Here is a 14,815-nt window from a genome sequence, read left to right on the forward strand (position 1 = left end):
GCGGGGCTCGAACTCACGGACCGCGAGATCGTGACCTGGCTGAAGTCGGACGCTTAACCGACTGCGCCACCCAGGCGCCCCTTAAATTTTAATTTTTAACAATTCTTTGTTCCATTTGTTTATTCATTTAATAAATATGTATTGAGGGTTTACTATGTGCCAGGCTCTGTGCTAGGGGCTGGGGATGCAGGAGGGGAAGCACACACACTACGAGCCTGTCCTTAGAACAAACAGATGTGAACAGATTGTCACATGGGGCTCAACATTGTGAAGAAGATAAAGCCAGGAGACGGACAGGGAGCGAGAGGGGGTTCTATTCTAGAGAGAGTGGCTCGGGGAGGCCTCGCTGAGGAAGTTGATGTTTGACCAGACACTGGAATAAAGCGAATCCGTTGGAAATGTGGTTTTAGACTTTGGGAGTGGGATCAATGTACACACACACACCCACAGTGCTTAGCTTGTGTCTGGCACAGAGTTGATGCTTTATTTTTACTGTTTCAAAGAGTTTATCATTGTGATTATTTTCACTACTGTTGCTTTCACCGAAACCCTCATTTTGGACAAAATCACTGACAGAACAAAAAAAGGAGGACTGAGGACAAACCTTACATTTCCTAATTTAGAGTCTGAGACAGAATGAGAGCCCAGCAGAGGACACTGAGATGTGGTGGTCATTCACTCACCCGTCTAACAAATGGCTGTCTCATACCTGCCACGGGCCAGGCTCCAGGCCTGGTGCCTGAGCTAGAGGCGTCAGCCACGGCCACTTCCCCCAAGGAACCCATCACCTCCGGAGGAGAGCAGTGAGGCCACACTTACTCTTTCGCTGAGCTCTGCTGTGCACTAGATGCTGCCGAGCGCTGGCACACAGCAGCGGGACGCAGGCAAGGCCCTCGGTCTGTAGGCTCCCATTCCGCATACGCAGTGTGATGAATGCGGCGGCAGACGGACGCTCCCTGGTGAGCACACTGAGATGATATTAAGGCTCACCCAACCCCGGGCGGGGTGGGGCGGGACTTTCCTCTCTCCTAGAGCCCTCAGTGTGCTGGCAGAGCAGGGGGAGTTGATGGCGGGAAGGATTCGGGGGTATATGGGGGAAGACACAACTCCAGGCCACGGGAGGGAAACATGAGAGCTCGGTGTCCTGGGCCCCCCAGAGGCAGGTGCTGCCATCACCGCTACAGGATCTAGGAAAGCCCAGAAGATGAGGACTGAGCAGGGGCCTCTGGCATTTCTAAGGTTGATGAGGACATTTCAGTACATGACACAGTGGAAGGAATGAAGAACCGAGTGGACGTGGTATGGGCGGGCCAGCCTTTCGAGAAGTGTGATGGTTAGCAGGTGAAGAGCAGTGGTGGGGAAAGGAAACCTAAGGTGAGGTCTGCTTGGCAACTCCAGGCCCTCTCAGGGGCTGCTGGCAGGGCCGCCGTGTGACCCCTTGTCTTTTCTCTGCCCTGTCACCCACCCCACGTGGAAGAGGGGCTGTCCCCTTCCCCTCCACTGCCCCAAAGTGCACACTGGCATGCTTGATGTGGTGGCACCCGCACTGGGCTTCTGACAGGTGGGCGGGAGCGGGATTTAAACTAACACTTGTTTTCGGAGGGGATCTCAAATTCCGACGTAGAGAGTGATCCTTTTTATGGCTGCTGCTGTCTCTTAGCCACTAATCACTTAAGGGTGAATACAAATCCCACAGAAACAGAGGTGACTCAAGCCCTCCCTTGTCCACATCTGAGGGGGATCCTTGGCAGCATGCCGGTCTGGGTATCTGTAAGCTGAAAGTATCTGCGAGGACTCCGAAAGCCCAAGGACACGCGGACAACGTGGGAACATGACTGACGGTTGTGTTGCATCTTGGGCAGATTCCGACGGACCCACAGAGCAATGAGCGGAGTCAGTCGGACAAACAGGACGTCCTCTGCATGTGCTTCAGCCCCTCAGAGGAAACCCTGGTCGTCAGCACCAGCAAGAACCAACTGTACAGCATCACCATGTCCCTGACGGAGATTAGCAAGGTGAGTCTTTCCCAGCAGCGCTTCCTTCCGGCCCAGGGACCGCCTACCACGTGGGCAGGTTTGATCCAGACTTTCTGAGCAGGGGCTCATTTAGCCCCTTCCTAAGAGCAGAAGAAACTCGAATCTTGGGGCACCTGGGTGGCTCAGTCGATTGAGCGGCTCAGGCCGTGATCTCGCAATTTGTGAGGTCGAGCCCCGCATCAGGCTCTGTGCTGACAGCTCAGAGCCTGGAGCCTGCTTCGGATTCTGTGTCTCCCTCTCTCTCTCTGCCCCTTCCCTGCTCACACTCTGGGTCTCTCTCTCTCTCTCTCTCTCTCTCTCTCTCTCTCAAGTAAATAAAAATTTAAAAAAAATTTTTTTGGAAAAAGAAGAACCTCGAATCTTAAGGTGCCCCATAGAAGCACTCAGCTACTCTCAGTGGGGTTGCAACTCCTGCAGCCCCTTTCGAGGACCCCTTGGAGTTGGCTGTCAAGTCTAAATTGTACATATCCTTTAACCCTGCCGTTATACTTCAGAGAATTCCTCATACTGCTGCACGTGCCTCTCTACCTGCTCATGTGCACAAGCATGCATGTGTATGAAGAAGTTGATTGTTTCTTTTTTGTTTTTAAGTAACAAAACTAGCATAAATACACTGCAGATACTGCAACAAAAAAGCACCATAAAGATAAAGAGCGTCACTTTGTACTTCTAAAAGGGTCACTTCATCAAGAGGATATTATGGTTTTAAACTTTATGCACTTGATAGCATGCATTCAAAATATATAAAGCAAAATTTGACAGAACAATGAGGAAAATAGACCATCAATAATCATAGGGGGAGATTTTAACATATCTTTCTTAGTAATGGTGGGTTTTTTTTAAATAACAGTTTTATTGAGTATTGATTGGTATTTATTCACATGCCGTGCAATTCACATATTTACAGTGTACAATTCAGTGGTCTTGAACGTACTCACAAGAGTTGTTGCAACCATTACCACAGTCAGTTTTAGAACACTTTCATTGCTTCGGGTTCTTTTTGTTTGTCCCTGTGGATTTGAATTATCGTCTGAAGTCACTTCCTTAGCCCGATACGTATTTGCTCCCGCCCACCATCTTTGTGCTATTATTGGCAAATACACTTCCATGAGCCCAACGATGCATAATATGCATATTTTTTATGTAGTTGCTTTCTCAATAAGGTGAAAGAAAAGTGGGGATGAGATATGTATTTATATTTTTTATAATGTCGTAATACATTTACTGGTATTCTTTGTGTTTTTTGGTGGATTCAAATTACTGTCTGGGGCTACTTACTTCAACCTGAAGAATCTCCTTCAGTATTACATGGCAGGCAGGTCTGTGAGCAACAAACTCTTTATTCTTGTTAGGAATTTTTATTATTATTATTATTATTTTAATATTTATTTTTGACAGAGAGACAGAGCATGGGTGGGGGAGGGGCAGGGAGAGGGAGACACAGAATCCAAAACAGGCTCCAGGCTCTGAGCTGTCAGCATAGAGCCGGACGCAGGGCTCGAACTCACAGACAACGAGATCATGACCTGAGCCGAAATTGGATGCTCAACTGACTGAGCCACTCAGGCGCCCCATTGTTAGGAATATTTTTATGTTTCATTTTGAAGAGACAGCTTTGCTGGATATAGAATTTTTTTTAAGTTTATTTATTGGGTGGCTCAGTTGGTTAAGCATCTGACTTTGGCTCTGGTCATAATCTCACAGTTCATGAGTTTGAGTCCTGCATCGGGTGAGCACAGCGCTGCTTCTCTGTCTCTGTTTCTCTCTCTCTCCCCCCTCATGGGATTCTCTCTCACTCTCACTCTCTCCCTCCCTCTCTCTCTCTGCCCCTCACTCACTTATGCCCTCTCTCAAAAAAAGTAAAGTGTATTTATTTTGAGAGAGACAGAAGCAGTGTGAGTGGGGGAGGAGCAGAGAGAGAAGGAGAGAGAGAGAGAGAATCCCAAGCATGCTCTGCATTGCAGAGCCCGACGCAGGACTCAAACTTATGAACTGTGAGATCATGACCTGAGCCAAAACCAAGAGTTGGATGCTTAACCAGCTGAACCATCCAGGAGCCCCTGGATATACAATTCTTGATCGACAGTTTTTTCTTTGAGTATTTTGAACATGTTATCCCACTCCCTCTTGGCTTTTATTATTTTTGCTGAGAAATCTGCTGTCACCTTGTTGGGCTTCCTTGTAACTGATCAATCATCTTACGCTTGCTACTTTCAAGGTTTTTTCTTTGTCTTCAGTTTTCAATATTTTTACTATCGTGTGTCTGTGGATCTCTTTGTGTTTCAGCTTCATGGATGTGTGCATCAATACTTTCCAATAAATGTGGGGAGTTTTGTCCATTATTTATTCAAATATTTTTTTCTGCTCCTTTCTGTCTCTCTCCTCTCCTCCTGGTACTCCCACTGTACATGTGTTGGTGTGTTTAGTGGAGTCCCACATTTACCTGCGGTTCTGTTCATTTTTCTTCATTGTTCTGTTTTCCATATTGCATAATCTTTCTTGATCTGCCTTTAACTTCACTGATTCTTTCTTCCGCTAGTTCAGATCTGCTTTTGAGTGCCTCTAGTGTATTTTTCATTTCTGCTATTGTGCTTTTTACCTACAGAATTTGCTTTTTTTTTAAACAATGATGTTCTCTATTTGATGTGACATTGTTATCAAAAGTTTCTTTCCTTCTTTAATCATGGTTTTCTTTAGTTCTTTGAACAGATCTGTAATAGCCACTGTGAAGTCATCATCCATTAAATCCAATACCTGGCCACTCTCACAGGCAATGTCTGTTGCCTATGCACAGCAAAATGCAAATTAAAACAAGTCTGAGATGCCTCTTTTTTTTTTTCCAGTGACACTTTTCCTTGCTTTAATATTTTTGTCTTTTTCTGCTTTTGAAATGAGCTTTCAATTACAAAATACCAAACCCCTTAAAAATGCCAGCCATCGGCACACCGTGGAGAAGCCCCCAAGTAAGGATAGATAGTAGTGGCAGTTGGCAAGAGGTGGGAAGTGATTGAAGCAGTGGTTACAGATGTTCACAGGAAGCTAAAACTATCCAGCAGTTTGTGTCTTAATGTTAACACAGGTTAGACTAGTCACTACCTTGGTGGGTGGCCTCAGCGTTTGGGTTCAGGTTCTACACGGCGGTCCAATTTCTTCCAGTTAAGAGTTCTTGGCTTGCACCAATCACAGGGTGGCCAGAGGGCACAGGACCAGTCTATTCATTTTTCAAAATGCTGCCATAGGCCTGCTACATGTGTTGAGAGACTTCAGGAGCCCTACCCTTCAGCGACTGTGTGTAATTTGGGTTTCCTGTCTGGACATGTAGCTCAGCCAAAATCCAGAGGCCATTTGTGAGTTTCAGGGATTGGTATGGAATGTCTTGCTCTTCTACATTCCTCTTGGCAATAGTACAGACATTGTTGTTTTGCAATTTGCTGGAAAGTCTCAGCATTTAAATGACATTCCTTAATCTGAAACTGAAGTTCATTTTCACTGGGACCATCCTTTCCTTCGTAAGGAATACCTGGTGCTCCATTTTGCCATCTTCTACAAAAAGCACTGTTGAGTGGGACGTAGCAGCTGAAGTGGCCTCAGGGCAACGTACTGCATGTCTGGCTCCCCAGACAGCAAAGACAGGTGGAGGGGCCACCTTCTACTACTTACTACATTGTAGTAGTCAGAGTCGTTGGGTAACAACTCTAGAAACTTCCTTAGGACTTTTACCGCTGAAAGCACCACCGCTGAGTTGGCGTGAGACTGCCGGGGAGTTACACGTTCCCAGATGTTCTGAGCCTCCCGGCCATCTTTAGGGTTGTAATTAGGGAGTTCAAGATGAAAATCTGGCCCAGTCAGTGCACTCATTTGGGGCCATCAGCCGCTTATTAATGTTCTGTGGGTTCAGATCGAGTAAGTTGCCATTTAGGTGAGATTCGCTGATTTCAGAAAATGCTGCTACAGCATTAGCCACCACCATTGGATGTGAGTCTGCAATGAGATCCCACAGAGTATCCAGAAATCCCTGATCTTCCACCATTTGGGCATCGATATCATGGAATTTTGCCACACAGACTGCCACTGTCTTCCTAACGTAGGGATCTTCATCCTTCAAGCACTTGCAGAGCTATTCTGTCATCTTGTCCACCCGGATGCACCCCTGGCCCTGCCTGCCAAGGCCTGAATTAGAGGATTGGGATCCTCACAGTCCTTCACAAAGCTATGGACAGCCATGATGGCCACGTCTGGCGGACTCTTGGTGAGGCTCATCAAATAGAGATACGCAAGCTTCTTTAATTTCAGATGGTCAGTGCGCGTGTAGTTTCTTACATCTGGAAAGAGAGAACTGACATCCTGCCCCCTGGTCACGGCAGCAATCGCTTTCTGCCCAGCCTCCTTCCTCTTTTTCTTTCTTTTCATTGTTGAATTCAGCCTCTAATTCAAAGATTGCTCCTTTTTTATTGATTGTGAAGTCACGTGGAGTCAGTCGTGGTTTGGGATCTTTAATGTGCACCAGAGGCAAGGCTGGGGGCTCTAGCAGCCCAGAGAGCCTGGCCTGAGCAGTGGTAGAATTGTTTCCTGCATTAGCCAAAATTAGAAAGTCAGATATCGCCTGAAATTTCTGAGAGCAAAAGAGGATGGGAATCCTTATGGGATTGGTGAGGGGATGTAAACTGGTATAGACATTCTAGAGAGCAGTCTGATAGTTCCTGGTCGAATAGAGAATGCATATATCTTGTTACCCAGTGGTCTGCTCCTGGATGCATACCAGGCATTACATCACGCCGGTCCGTTAGAGAGCACATACAAAGACATTCGCCTTCATGTTCGTAGCAATGGAGAGTCGAAGACAGCCCAGCTGTCCGTCCCCAAAGAGCTGGATGCATACCACAGAATACCAAATCTCTGGTAGAAGCAATAATTAATATACATGACAACATAGATGGTTGAGAGAAAAAAGTAAAACTGAAGAATGCAGTCTGAAGGATGGTGCCATGTATAGAAATATCCAAGAACATGGGGGCGCCTGGGTGGCTCAGTCAGTTGAGCGTCCGACTTCAGCTCAGGTCATGGTCTCCCGTTTTGTGGGTTTGAGTCCCTCATCGGGCTCTGTGCTGACAGCTCAGAGCCTGGAGCCTGCTTCCGATTCTGTGTCTCTTCTCTCTGCCCTTCCCCCACTCATGCTCTGTCTCTGTCTCTCAAAAATAAATAAACGTTAAGAAAAAAAAAAAGAAAAATTTCCAAGGACACAAATGAGACACATTAATTGGTGCCTTTGATAAGGGAGGAACAAGAGTGAAAATTAAAAGAGGAAGGGAATGAAATATAAAATAAAAATTGGCCGTACGTGAATTATGACAGTCTGTAACTCTGCGCCTGAGCTACAGAATGAAGAAAGTAAAGATACAAAATCAAGGAAATATGAGGCAAGGTCATCAGACAAGTTTGGGGCTGGGAGAAAGAGGAAGAGAGTCTGAAGGCCTGGAAAGAGAATAAATGGCATGAAATCAGTATCTTGGAGACTCAGAAAGTGAACTCACTGAAAAACACGGAGCTATCGGTCCGTTGGAGGCTTGTGGTCATGAATTTCAAGTGAAATCCGTAAGCCTGCTTGTCTGATTCTCCATCATCGTACAACTTCTTAGGCAGAAGTGCAGAGAAAGGACGAAAGAGGATTACTGTTGTGTTTAAGGTAAGAGAGGTGTGAGTGTATTCAAAAGCTGATGCGAATGTGCCAGTAGAGACAGGGAGGCTGAAGATATTGGAGAAAGAAAGGGTAAGGGATGGAGAAAGGGAATACTCTGTCCTGCCCCCCACCCCAGCACAGCACAGCACCTTTTCTTCCGAGATAGTAGGGAAGGTTGAGTGGATGCAGCTGAGTTTATAAGTGAGAAAGGGCCAGAATTTGAGGGAATCCCCATCTCAGCCTTTGGTTTGCTTGTGAATGGGCCTAAAATGTGTGCACCTAATTGAATTTCCCAGCCATCACTCCTCATTCAGGTGTCCCAGGTATAAGGCCTCCGAAAACAGAACAATGTGAAGCCTGTACAACCAGTGTCACAGGAAGCATCTCCGTGTGAAATCATTCACCCCAGCTCTCACTGCTGCTGGTGGCGGAATGACGACGCCATTTCTCTGGAGAGAAGTCTGGCAGGGCCTCTGAAGGTCTTTAGAGTCGTTCATGCCATTTCCCCCAGTATTCCCCTTCTAGAAACGTACCCGTTGCGTCCGTCCCAGCCTATCGATAGTGATGCTCTTGGCTAGGAATGCCCGCGGCACTTTGCCCAGGCCCCTATTACTCATAGCAACCCCCCAGACGTTTCTCCCACCACGGCCAGAGTTGTGGCTGGACTGGACCTTTTCCTTCTTAGGATCATTGCAGGAGGCACTTCAGCACAAAACACCAGGGAACTTAGGGGAACAGATTTGTTACTCACATGCTCTGGAGGGTACGGAGCACATGTGAGGGCTGCACAGCAAGGTCATGGGGAGAGAAAGGGGATGGGCTTTGCCTTTACTGGAGTGTGGGGGGTGGGATGTCTAGGATTTTGTGGGTTTGCTCTTTATTGGCTAATTTAAAACCTAAGAGCACAGGAAGGAAGAAGTGGGATCACTCAAGCAGCCAGTTATCCAAGTTATCCAGGGCATTCTGAGTAAGGGACTAATGTGGGCAGCAGGGGGCAGCCTCATTCCTCATCTGGTTGTTTTGCTAGTAACTGTGTCACACAGCTGGCACTATGTTTCTTTAAGATGGATGTCTTTTGGGGGCGCCTGGGTGGCTCAGTCGGTTGAGCGTCCGACTTCAGCTCAGGTCACGATCTCGCGGTCCGTGAATTCGAGCCCCGCGTTGAGCTCTGGGCTGATGGCTCAGAGCCTGGAGCCTGCTTCTGATTCTGTGTCTCCCTCTCTCTCTGCCCCTCCCCCGTTCATGCTCTGTCTCTCTCTGTCTCAAAAAATAAATAAATGTTAAAAAAAAAAAAAAAAGATGGATGTCTTTTGAAACAGATGCGTCCGCATTCAAAAGCTTAGTGTTGGATACTTCCACTGAAGGAGCTAAGGAAGTCATCAGAGAGGTACAAAGACTTAACCCGCAAGGATGTTTAGTCTAATGTTATTCCTAAATAACAAATGATGGAATCCACTGAAATGTTCCCATAGTAGAGGAATGACTACATTAAATTCTGGTATAGCTATAGAACAAAGTTCTGAGGCACCTGGGTGCCTCGGTCACTTAAGCTTCTGACTTTGGCTCAGGTCATGATCTCACGGTTCGTGAGCTCAAGCCCCGCTTCGGGTGAACCCCGCTTCTCTCTCCCCCATCTCCTATCTCTCTATCCCTCATGGGATTCTCTGTCTCTCTCCCTCTCTCTCTCCACCCTCCCTCATTTGTGCCATCTCGCTCTCAAAAAAAAAAAGAAAAATCCGTAAAAAATTTTTTTAATTGCCATTTTTTGTCATTTTAAATTGCTTTTTAAAATAATAGCAGCATTGGAAAATATGCATAATATTAAAGCAGTCTTCCCACGGCCATTATCTGCGCACCCAGGCTAACTAACGTTCGTAGGTGGTAATGGAGCTGAAGTATACAGCCAGCCCTTTGCTTACTCTGCCAGATCTCACTCTGTGTGATTTCTCCAGGGGGAGCCTGCTCACTTCGAGTATCTGATGTACCCCTTGCACTCCGCAGCCATCACCGGGCTAGCCACGTGCATCCGCAAACCCTTCATTGCCACCTGCTCTCTGGATCGATCCGTTCGCATCTGGAATTATGAGTCAAAGTAAGGATGAAAGGCTTCGCGACTGCAGCGTGCAGGATCCCAGTTGTTACATTTGTTCATGTAAATCATTTTAATTAGAGAGTCTTAAAATGTAATTACTTGAAGCTCTCGGTTGGAAGAGGTGTTTTGTTTTGTTTTTTTAATCAAGTCTGTCAACTTACCTGTTTCTCTTCCCTTTTTGCTCGCGCTCGGGCTAGAACATGGCTTTGTGTTTTATTAAGTGCTTCACCGCACGCCAGACACCATGCTAGACAATGGGGACATAAAGATAACACTCTGCCTTCTTAAATAATCTCCTGTGTTGTCCAGTTTTCCTGTCTCCCTCCAGATGTACTTTTCGTCACATGGGACTCTCCAGACCACTACATCTCTCTCCTCATCACTGCCCCCGACCATCCTTAACTCCCTAGTGACTTTTTCTCCCTGACATAGATTCCCTGAGGATCCCCAGCCTAGAGTGGCCCCCCACTGTAATTTCTCTGTCCTTTGTGTATAGCCACTGGGTTGCCGAAAAGAAACCATGCGGTCCTTCCAACTCAGGGGATCCAAATGGAGCTGTGCCTTCAGCATCGCTAGAGAACTCGTTGATCGCTATTTCCCTATTTCCCATACTCATTGCCGGACACTCTCCTCAAATAACCAAAACCTGGGGAAAAGGGGAACCAAAATTTCAAGCGACAAAGTATCTCCTATGCTATGATAGAAATATGTGCCAGATACAATGGAGGGCTCAAGGGAGTTTCTTAGAATTCCATAATCTTTTTCACAGCACTCTGGAGCTATTTAAGGAATACCAGGAAGAGGCTTATACAATCAGCCTTCATCCATCGGGGCACTTTGTTGTCGTAGGATTTGCTGACAAACTACGCCTTATGAATCTACTCGTTGATGATATACGTTCTTTCAAAGAATATTCTGTCAGAGGATGCAGAGAGGTAAGATGCTGGAGATAAAGGTTCAGTTTCTTGGAAAACCGGGGGTTGAAATATCAAGAACTAACACACTCTGGCAAAGTGGGACCAAAGTCTGCTTAGAGAACATCGGTGGCTTTAAAAGAAGAAAAGGCAGGAGATCGGGTTCTCCTCTCCCCAAACTTCTTGAGCATATGGCTCTATCCCATTTCTCTCTTGCTCATCAAGATATTTCACTGAACCCCAAGCCTTGTGAGATCCCACGTGTAATTAACTCTCTCTCTGATTGCCGAGTAACAAAAAGTGTCAAAAAGGGAAGTCATCTCAGAATCGGAGCGCCAGCCAGTCGGGAAGGTGAAGTTGGAGATTGGAAGGGGCCTGGGAATAGAAGCGTCACCAGGGAGAGGCAGTAGGCCGCCCATCACACTTCCCCCTGAGGTGACCGCAGAAACCAGATAGTGATTTCGGGAGTTGCTTCCCCACTCTGACACTTCCACAAACAACGAATGCACTCTACCATCCAAGCAGCGTCATGGTCCGTGCACACACCAGTGGCAGCATCTTGGCCAGTATGAGCTACAGGAATAGCCAAGATGCCGGCTGGTCCTCAGTCCCTCTGCACCTTTCCCCCCGATTCCCACTTCCACACCTGCTTTCAGCCTGAACTCTTTAGGAAAAAGAGCTCTTGACTGTAATGTCCAGAAGGCTCATTTCTCTCATTCTTGCTCTCTTGCTTTGTTTCTTTGTAGTGTTCCTTTAGCAACGGAGGTCACCTGTTTGCTGCGGTCAGTGGAAATGTGATTCACATTTTTGCCACTACGAGCCTGGAGAACATCTCGAACCTGAAAGGACACACCGGGAAGGTAAGTGAGTGAGCAGTGTCCAAGGACACGGGAGGCACAGAGCCAAGCATTATGCTTGCCGAGTGAACAAAAGAGAAGCAATGCGTTTCCTCTTGGAGTTCACGGTCTACTTGGGGAAAGAGACGATAAAACAAAAGCACAGGGTAATTACTAATTGCAATAAATGCAATGAAAGAGAAACATGGGGTGTTATGAGAGTAAATAATGAAAGAGTTGGCATAATTTAGAGTGGGGTGTTCATAAAGGCTGGGTCCTAAAGGAGTAGGAAGGAATTAACCAGATAGAGCTTCAGAGGAGCTGAAAAGTCTGTGGGGTTGGAACCATAGGTGTCAGGACAAAACGGGACCCAGCTGAGATTGGTGAGATTAGCAGAGGCCCAAGTGCATGGAACCTTGCAGGCCTCCTAAGTATAAAAAAGGTATTAAAAAGATATCCTCCTTGTGCCTTGAAATCATTGAAGATTTTCAGAGGAGGGAATGATATGACCAGATTCGCATTTTAGACTACTTTGGCTGCAGAAAGAAGAATGTATTGAAAGTGTGGAAATGGTAAGGAGACTATTGTGGATGTCTACACCATTTTGGACCATAAAGGAGATGGTACAGATAGGGAGAAGGAGGTGGATTCAAAAGATACTTAGCAAGCAAAGCCAGTAGTTTTCAGACAGAGTGGAGATGGGGCATGAAGACAAGGGAGGGGCCAAAGGTGGAAAGACTTAAGAAGTCGGTGAAAGAATTTGGACAGAAAAAGCACTTGAAAGCATGCTAGGCAGAGGACCTAGTAGAGATGATGGAACTGGAGTATAAAATAGGGTGGTGGTTTGAGGTACACATGGCTGGAACGTTGGGCACATTCCAGCAGTGGTGGAAGGAGCCAGAGAGGTTGGCTACATCCCAGTGTGTGCACCATGCCAAGGAATTGGACTTTACTCTGTAGGTGATGAGAGGCAACTGAAAGGATTCAGGAAAGGAAGTAATGGGGTTAGAAAGGTACTTCTCCAAACAGTATTGAGGATGGATTAGCGGAGAGGGAACTTGGAGGGATGGAGACCAGCTAAGAAGTGAGGGTGAAAGATGAGTCAGAAAATAAGCCATGGCTTTGGTAGAAGAGACAGAGAGAAGCATGACATTAAGTTCCATTTTGTATATGTTATGTGCCATGTGTCCAAGAACTATGGTACTCAGGCATGGGGGTCAGGAAAGAAGTCAAGGCTGAAAATGAAGATTCAGGGGATTAGGTGGTAGTGGAAGTCAGAGGCATAGATTACATCACCAAGGGCCTGGAATTTGAGAAGAATCTTGGGCAGAGACAGGTGACCAACATTTCACGGACTGGTTAAAGAAGAGAAGGACTGCAAATGAAGGCACAGGAGAACTTGGAATCAAGGAATTGTATCAGAGAAGCGAAGGAATTATTCCAAGATAAAGTAGTTGGTGGTATTAAAGGTCAGAGAGAGGGGCGCCTGGGTGGCTCACTTGGTTGAATGTCCAACTCTTGATTTCAGCTCAGGTCATGATCTCGTGGTATGGTATGTGGGATGGAGCCCTGCATTGGGCTGACAGCATGGAGCCTGCCTGGGATTCTCACTCTCCCTCTCTGCCCCTCCCCTGTTCACTCGCTCTCTCTCTCTCTCTCTCAAAAATAAATCAACATTTACAAAAATAAGTAAAGGTCAGAGAGAGGTCCTGTAAAGACTAAAAACTAACCATTGAGTGTGGCAAATAACAGGTGCATAAGTGCAGGAACTGTGAAAACACTGAGCGTTCCCGGTTTCAACAATGCGATTGGTCTTCAAGTGACTGTGGAGGTGCAGATGAAAGCATGCCGGGTGATTCTGATGCTCTTTCTAGAACCATGTGCATCTCCTTGGGAGGCCCTCCCTGACCAGTCCAGGAAAGCAGCCCTTTGTTGCATCCCTTTGCAAGTATTTATAACACTGGTTTCTAACCAGGGTTGTATGTTAGACTTACATCTGCAGTATTAAAAATATACATATACAGATGGAGGATACAATAAAGCCATGCACATGGAAATTTATAACCTTAAATACATATATTAGGAATATAAAAGGATAAAAATCAGTGATATAATCATCTAAAGTTAGAAAAGGAACAGCAAATTAAATTCAAAGAAGATAAAAGGAAGGAAATAGTAAGGATAAGAGCAGAAGTTAATGAAATAGAAAACAAACACAATAGAAGATCATCAAAGCCAAAACATGGTTTTGGGTTTTTGGGTTTTTTTTTTTTTTTTTTTAATGTTTGTTTGTTTTGAGAGATAATCTAAGCAGGCTCCGCACCATCAGCACAGAGCCCAATACGAGGCTCTCATGAACCATGAGATCATGACCTGAGCCAAAATCAAGAGTTGGACATTTAACCAATTGAGCCACCCAGGCACCCCAGGTTTTTTTAAGTAATCTCTACTCCCAATGTGGGGCTCAAACTCAGAACCTTGAGATCCAGAGTTGCATGCTCTACCAACTGAGCCAGTCAGGTGTCCCCAAAACTTAGCATTTTGAAAATGCAAAATGGACAAGCCTTTAACATGACTGATTACGAGAGGAGAAAAAAAGGAGGAAAGGTAAATAACCAGTAGGAGGAATGAAAAGGGGATATCAGTACAGATCCTATATAATAAAAAAAGATCATGAGGGGATATTATGAACAACTTTATGAAAATAAATTTGAATAATATAGATGAAACAAATTCCTAGAAAAATTGAGTCTATCATTTAAAAACCTTCCTATAAAGAAAACTCTAGGCCCAGAGCATATCACTGGAGAATTATATCAACTTGGAGGAAAAAAAAAAATGACACTAATAATATTGAAGAAACTCTTGCAAAGTATAGAGAAAAGAGCAAATACTTCCCAATATTGTTCTGTGAGGCCAGCATAATCATGATACCAAAACCTGTCAAAGACATCACAAGGAAGAAATGCTAAGCTGGTCTTTTTTGTGACCATAGAAATAAAATATTATCAAGCCAATCCATCAATATATAAAAAGGAGAACACAACATGACCAAGTTGGATTTATTCCAGGAATACAAGATTGTTTTACAATTTGAAATCAATTAATGTGGTACACCACATTAGCATAATAAGGATGAAAAAATCATATGTTTATCTCCATAAATGCAGATATAATGAAATTGATAGCATTTAATATCCATTCACGATTTTAAAAAACAACACTTGGGGCACCTGGGTGGCTCAGTCGGTTAGGCATCC

The 14,815-nt window shown here is 45.4% G+C and overlaps 1 protein-coding gene across 2 annotated transcripts in view; it reads left to right on the plus strand.

Annotated features, from left to right (window-relative positions):
* CFAP57 (cilia and flagella associated protein 57) overlaps positions 1-14,815 on the plus strand; it is an 85,012-nt gene that overhangs the window by 10,669 nt on the left and 59,528 nt on the right. For both annotated transcript variants that reach the window (XM_040469890.1, XM_040469889.1), the window contains exons 6-9: positions 1,863-2,015; positions 9,666-9,805; positions 10,575-10,740; positions 11,466-11,579. In XM_040469890.1, coding sequence (XP_040325824.1) covers positions 1,863-2,015; positions 9,666-9,805; positions 10,575-10,740; positions 11,466-11,579 — 573 coding nt within the window. The remainder of the gene's footprint in view (positions 1-1,862; positions 2,016-9,665; positions 9,806-10,574; positions 10,741-11,465; positions 11,580-14,815) is intronic.

The sequence above is a fragment of the Herpailurus yagouaroundi genome, unplaced genomic scaffold (assembly GCF_014898765.1).
Source record: "Herpailurus yagouaroundi ecotype Mexico unplaced genomic scaffold, PumYag 77, whole genome shotgun sequence".
In the NCBI taxonomy this organism is placed as follows: domain Eukaryota; kingdom Metazoa; phylum Chordata; class Mammalia; order Carnivora; family Felidae; genus Herpailurus; species Herpailurus yagouaroundi.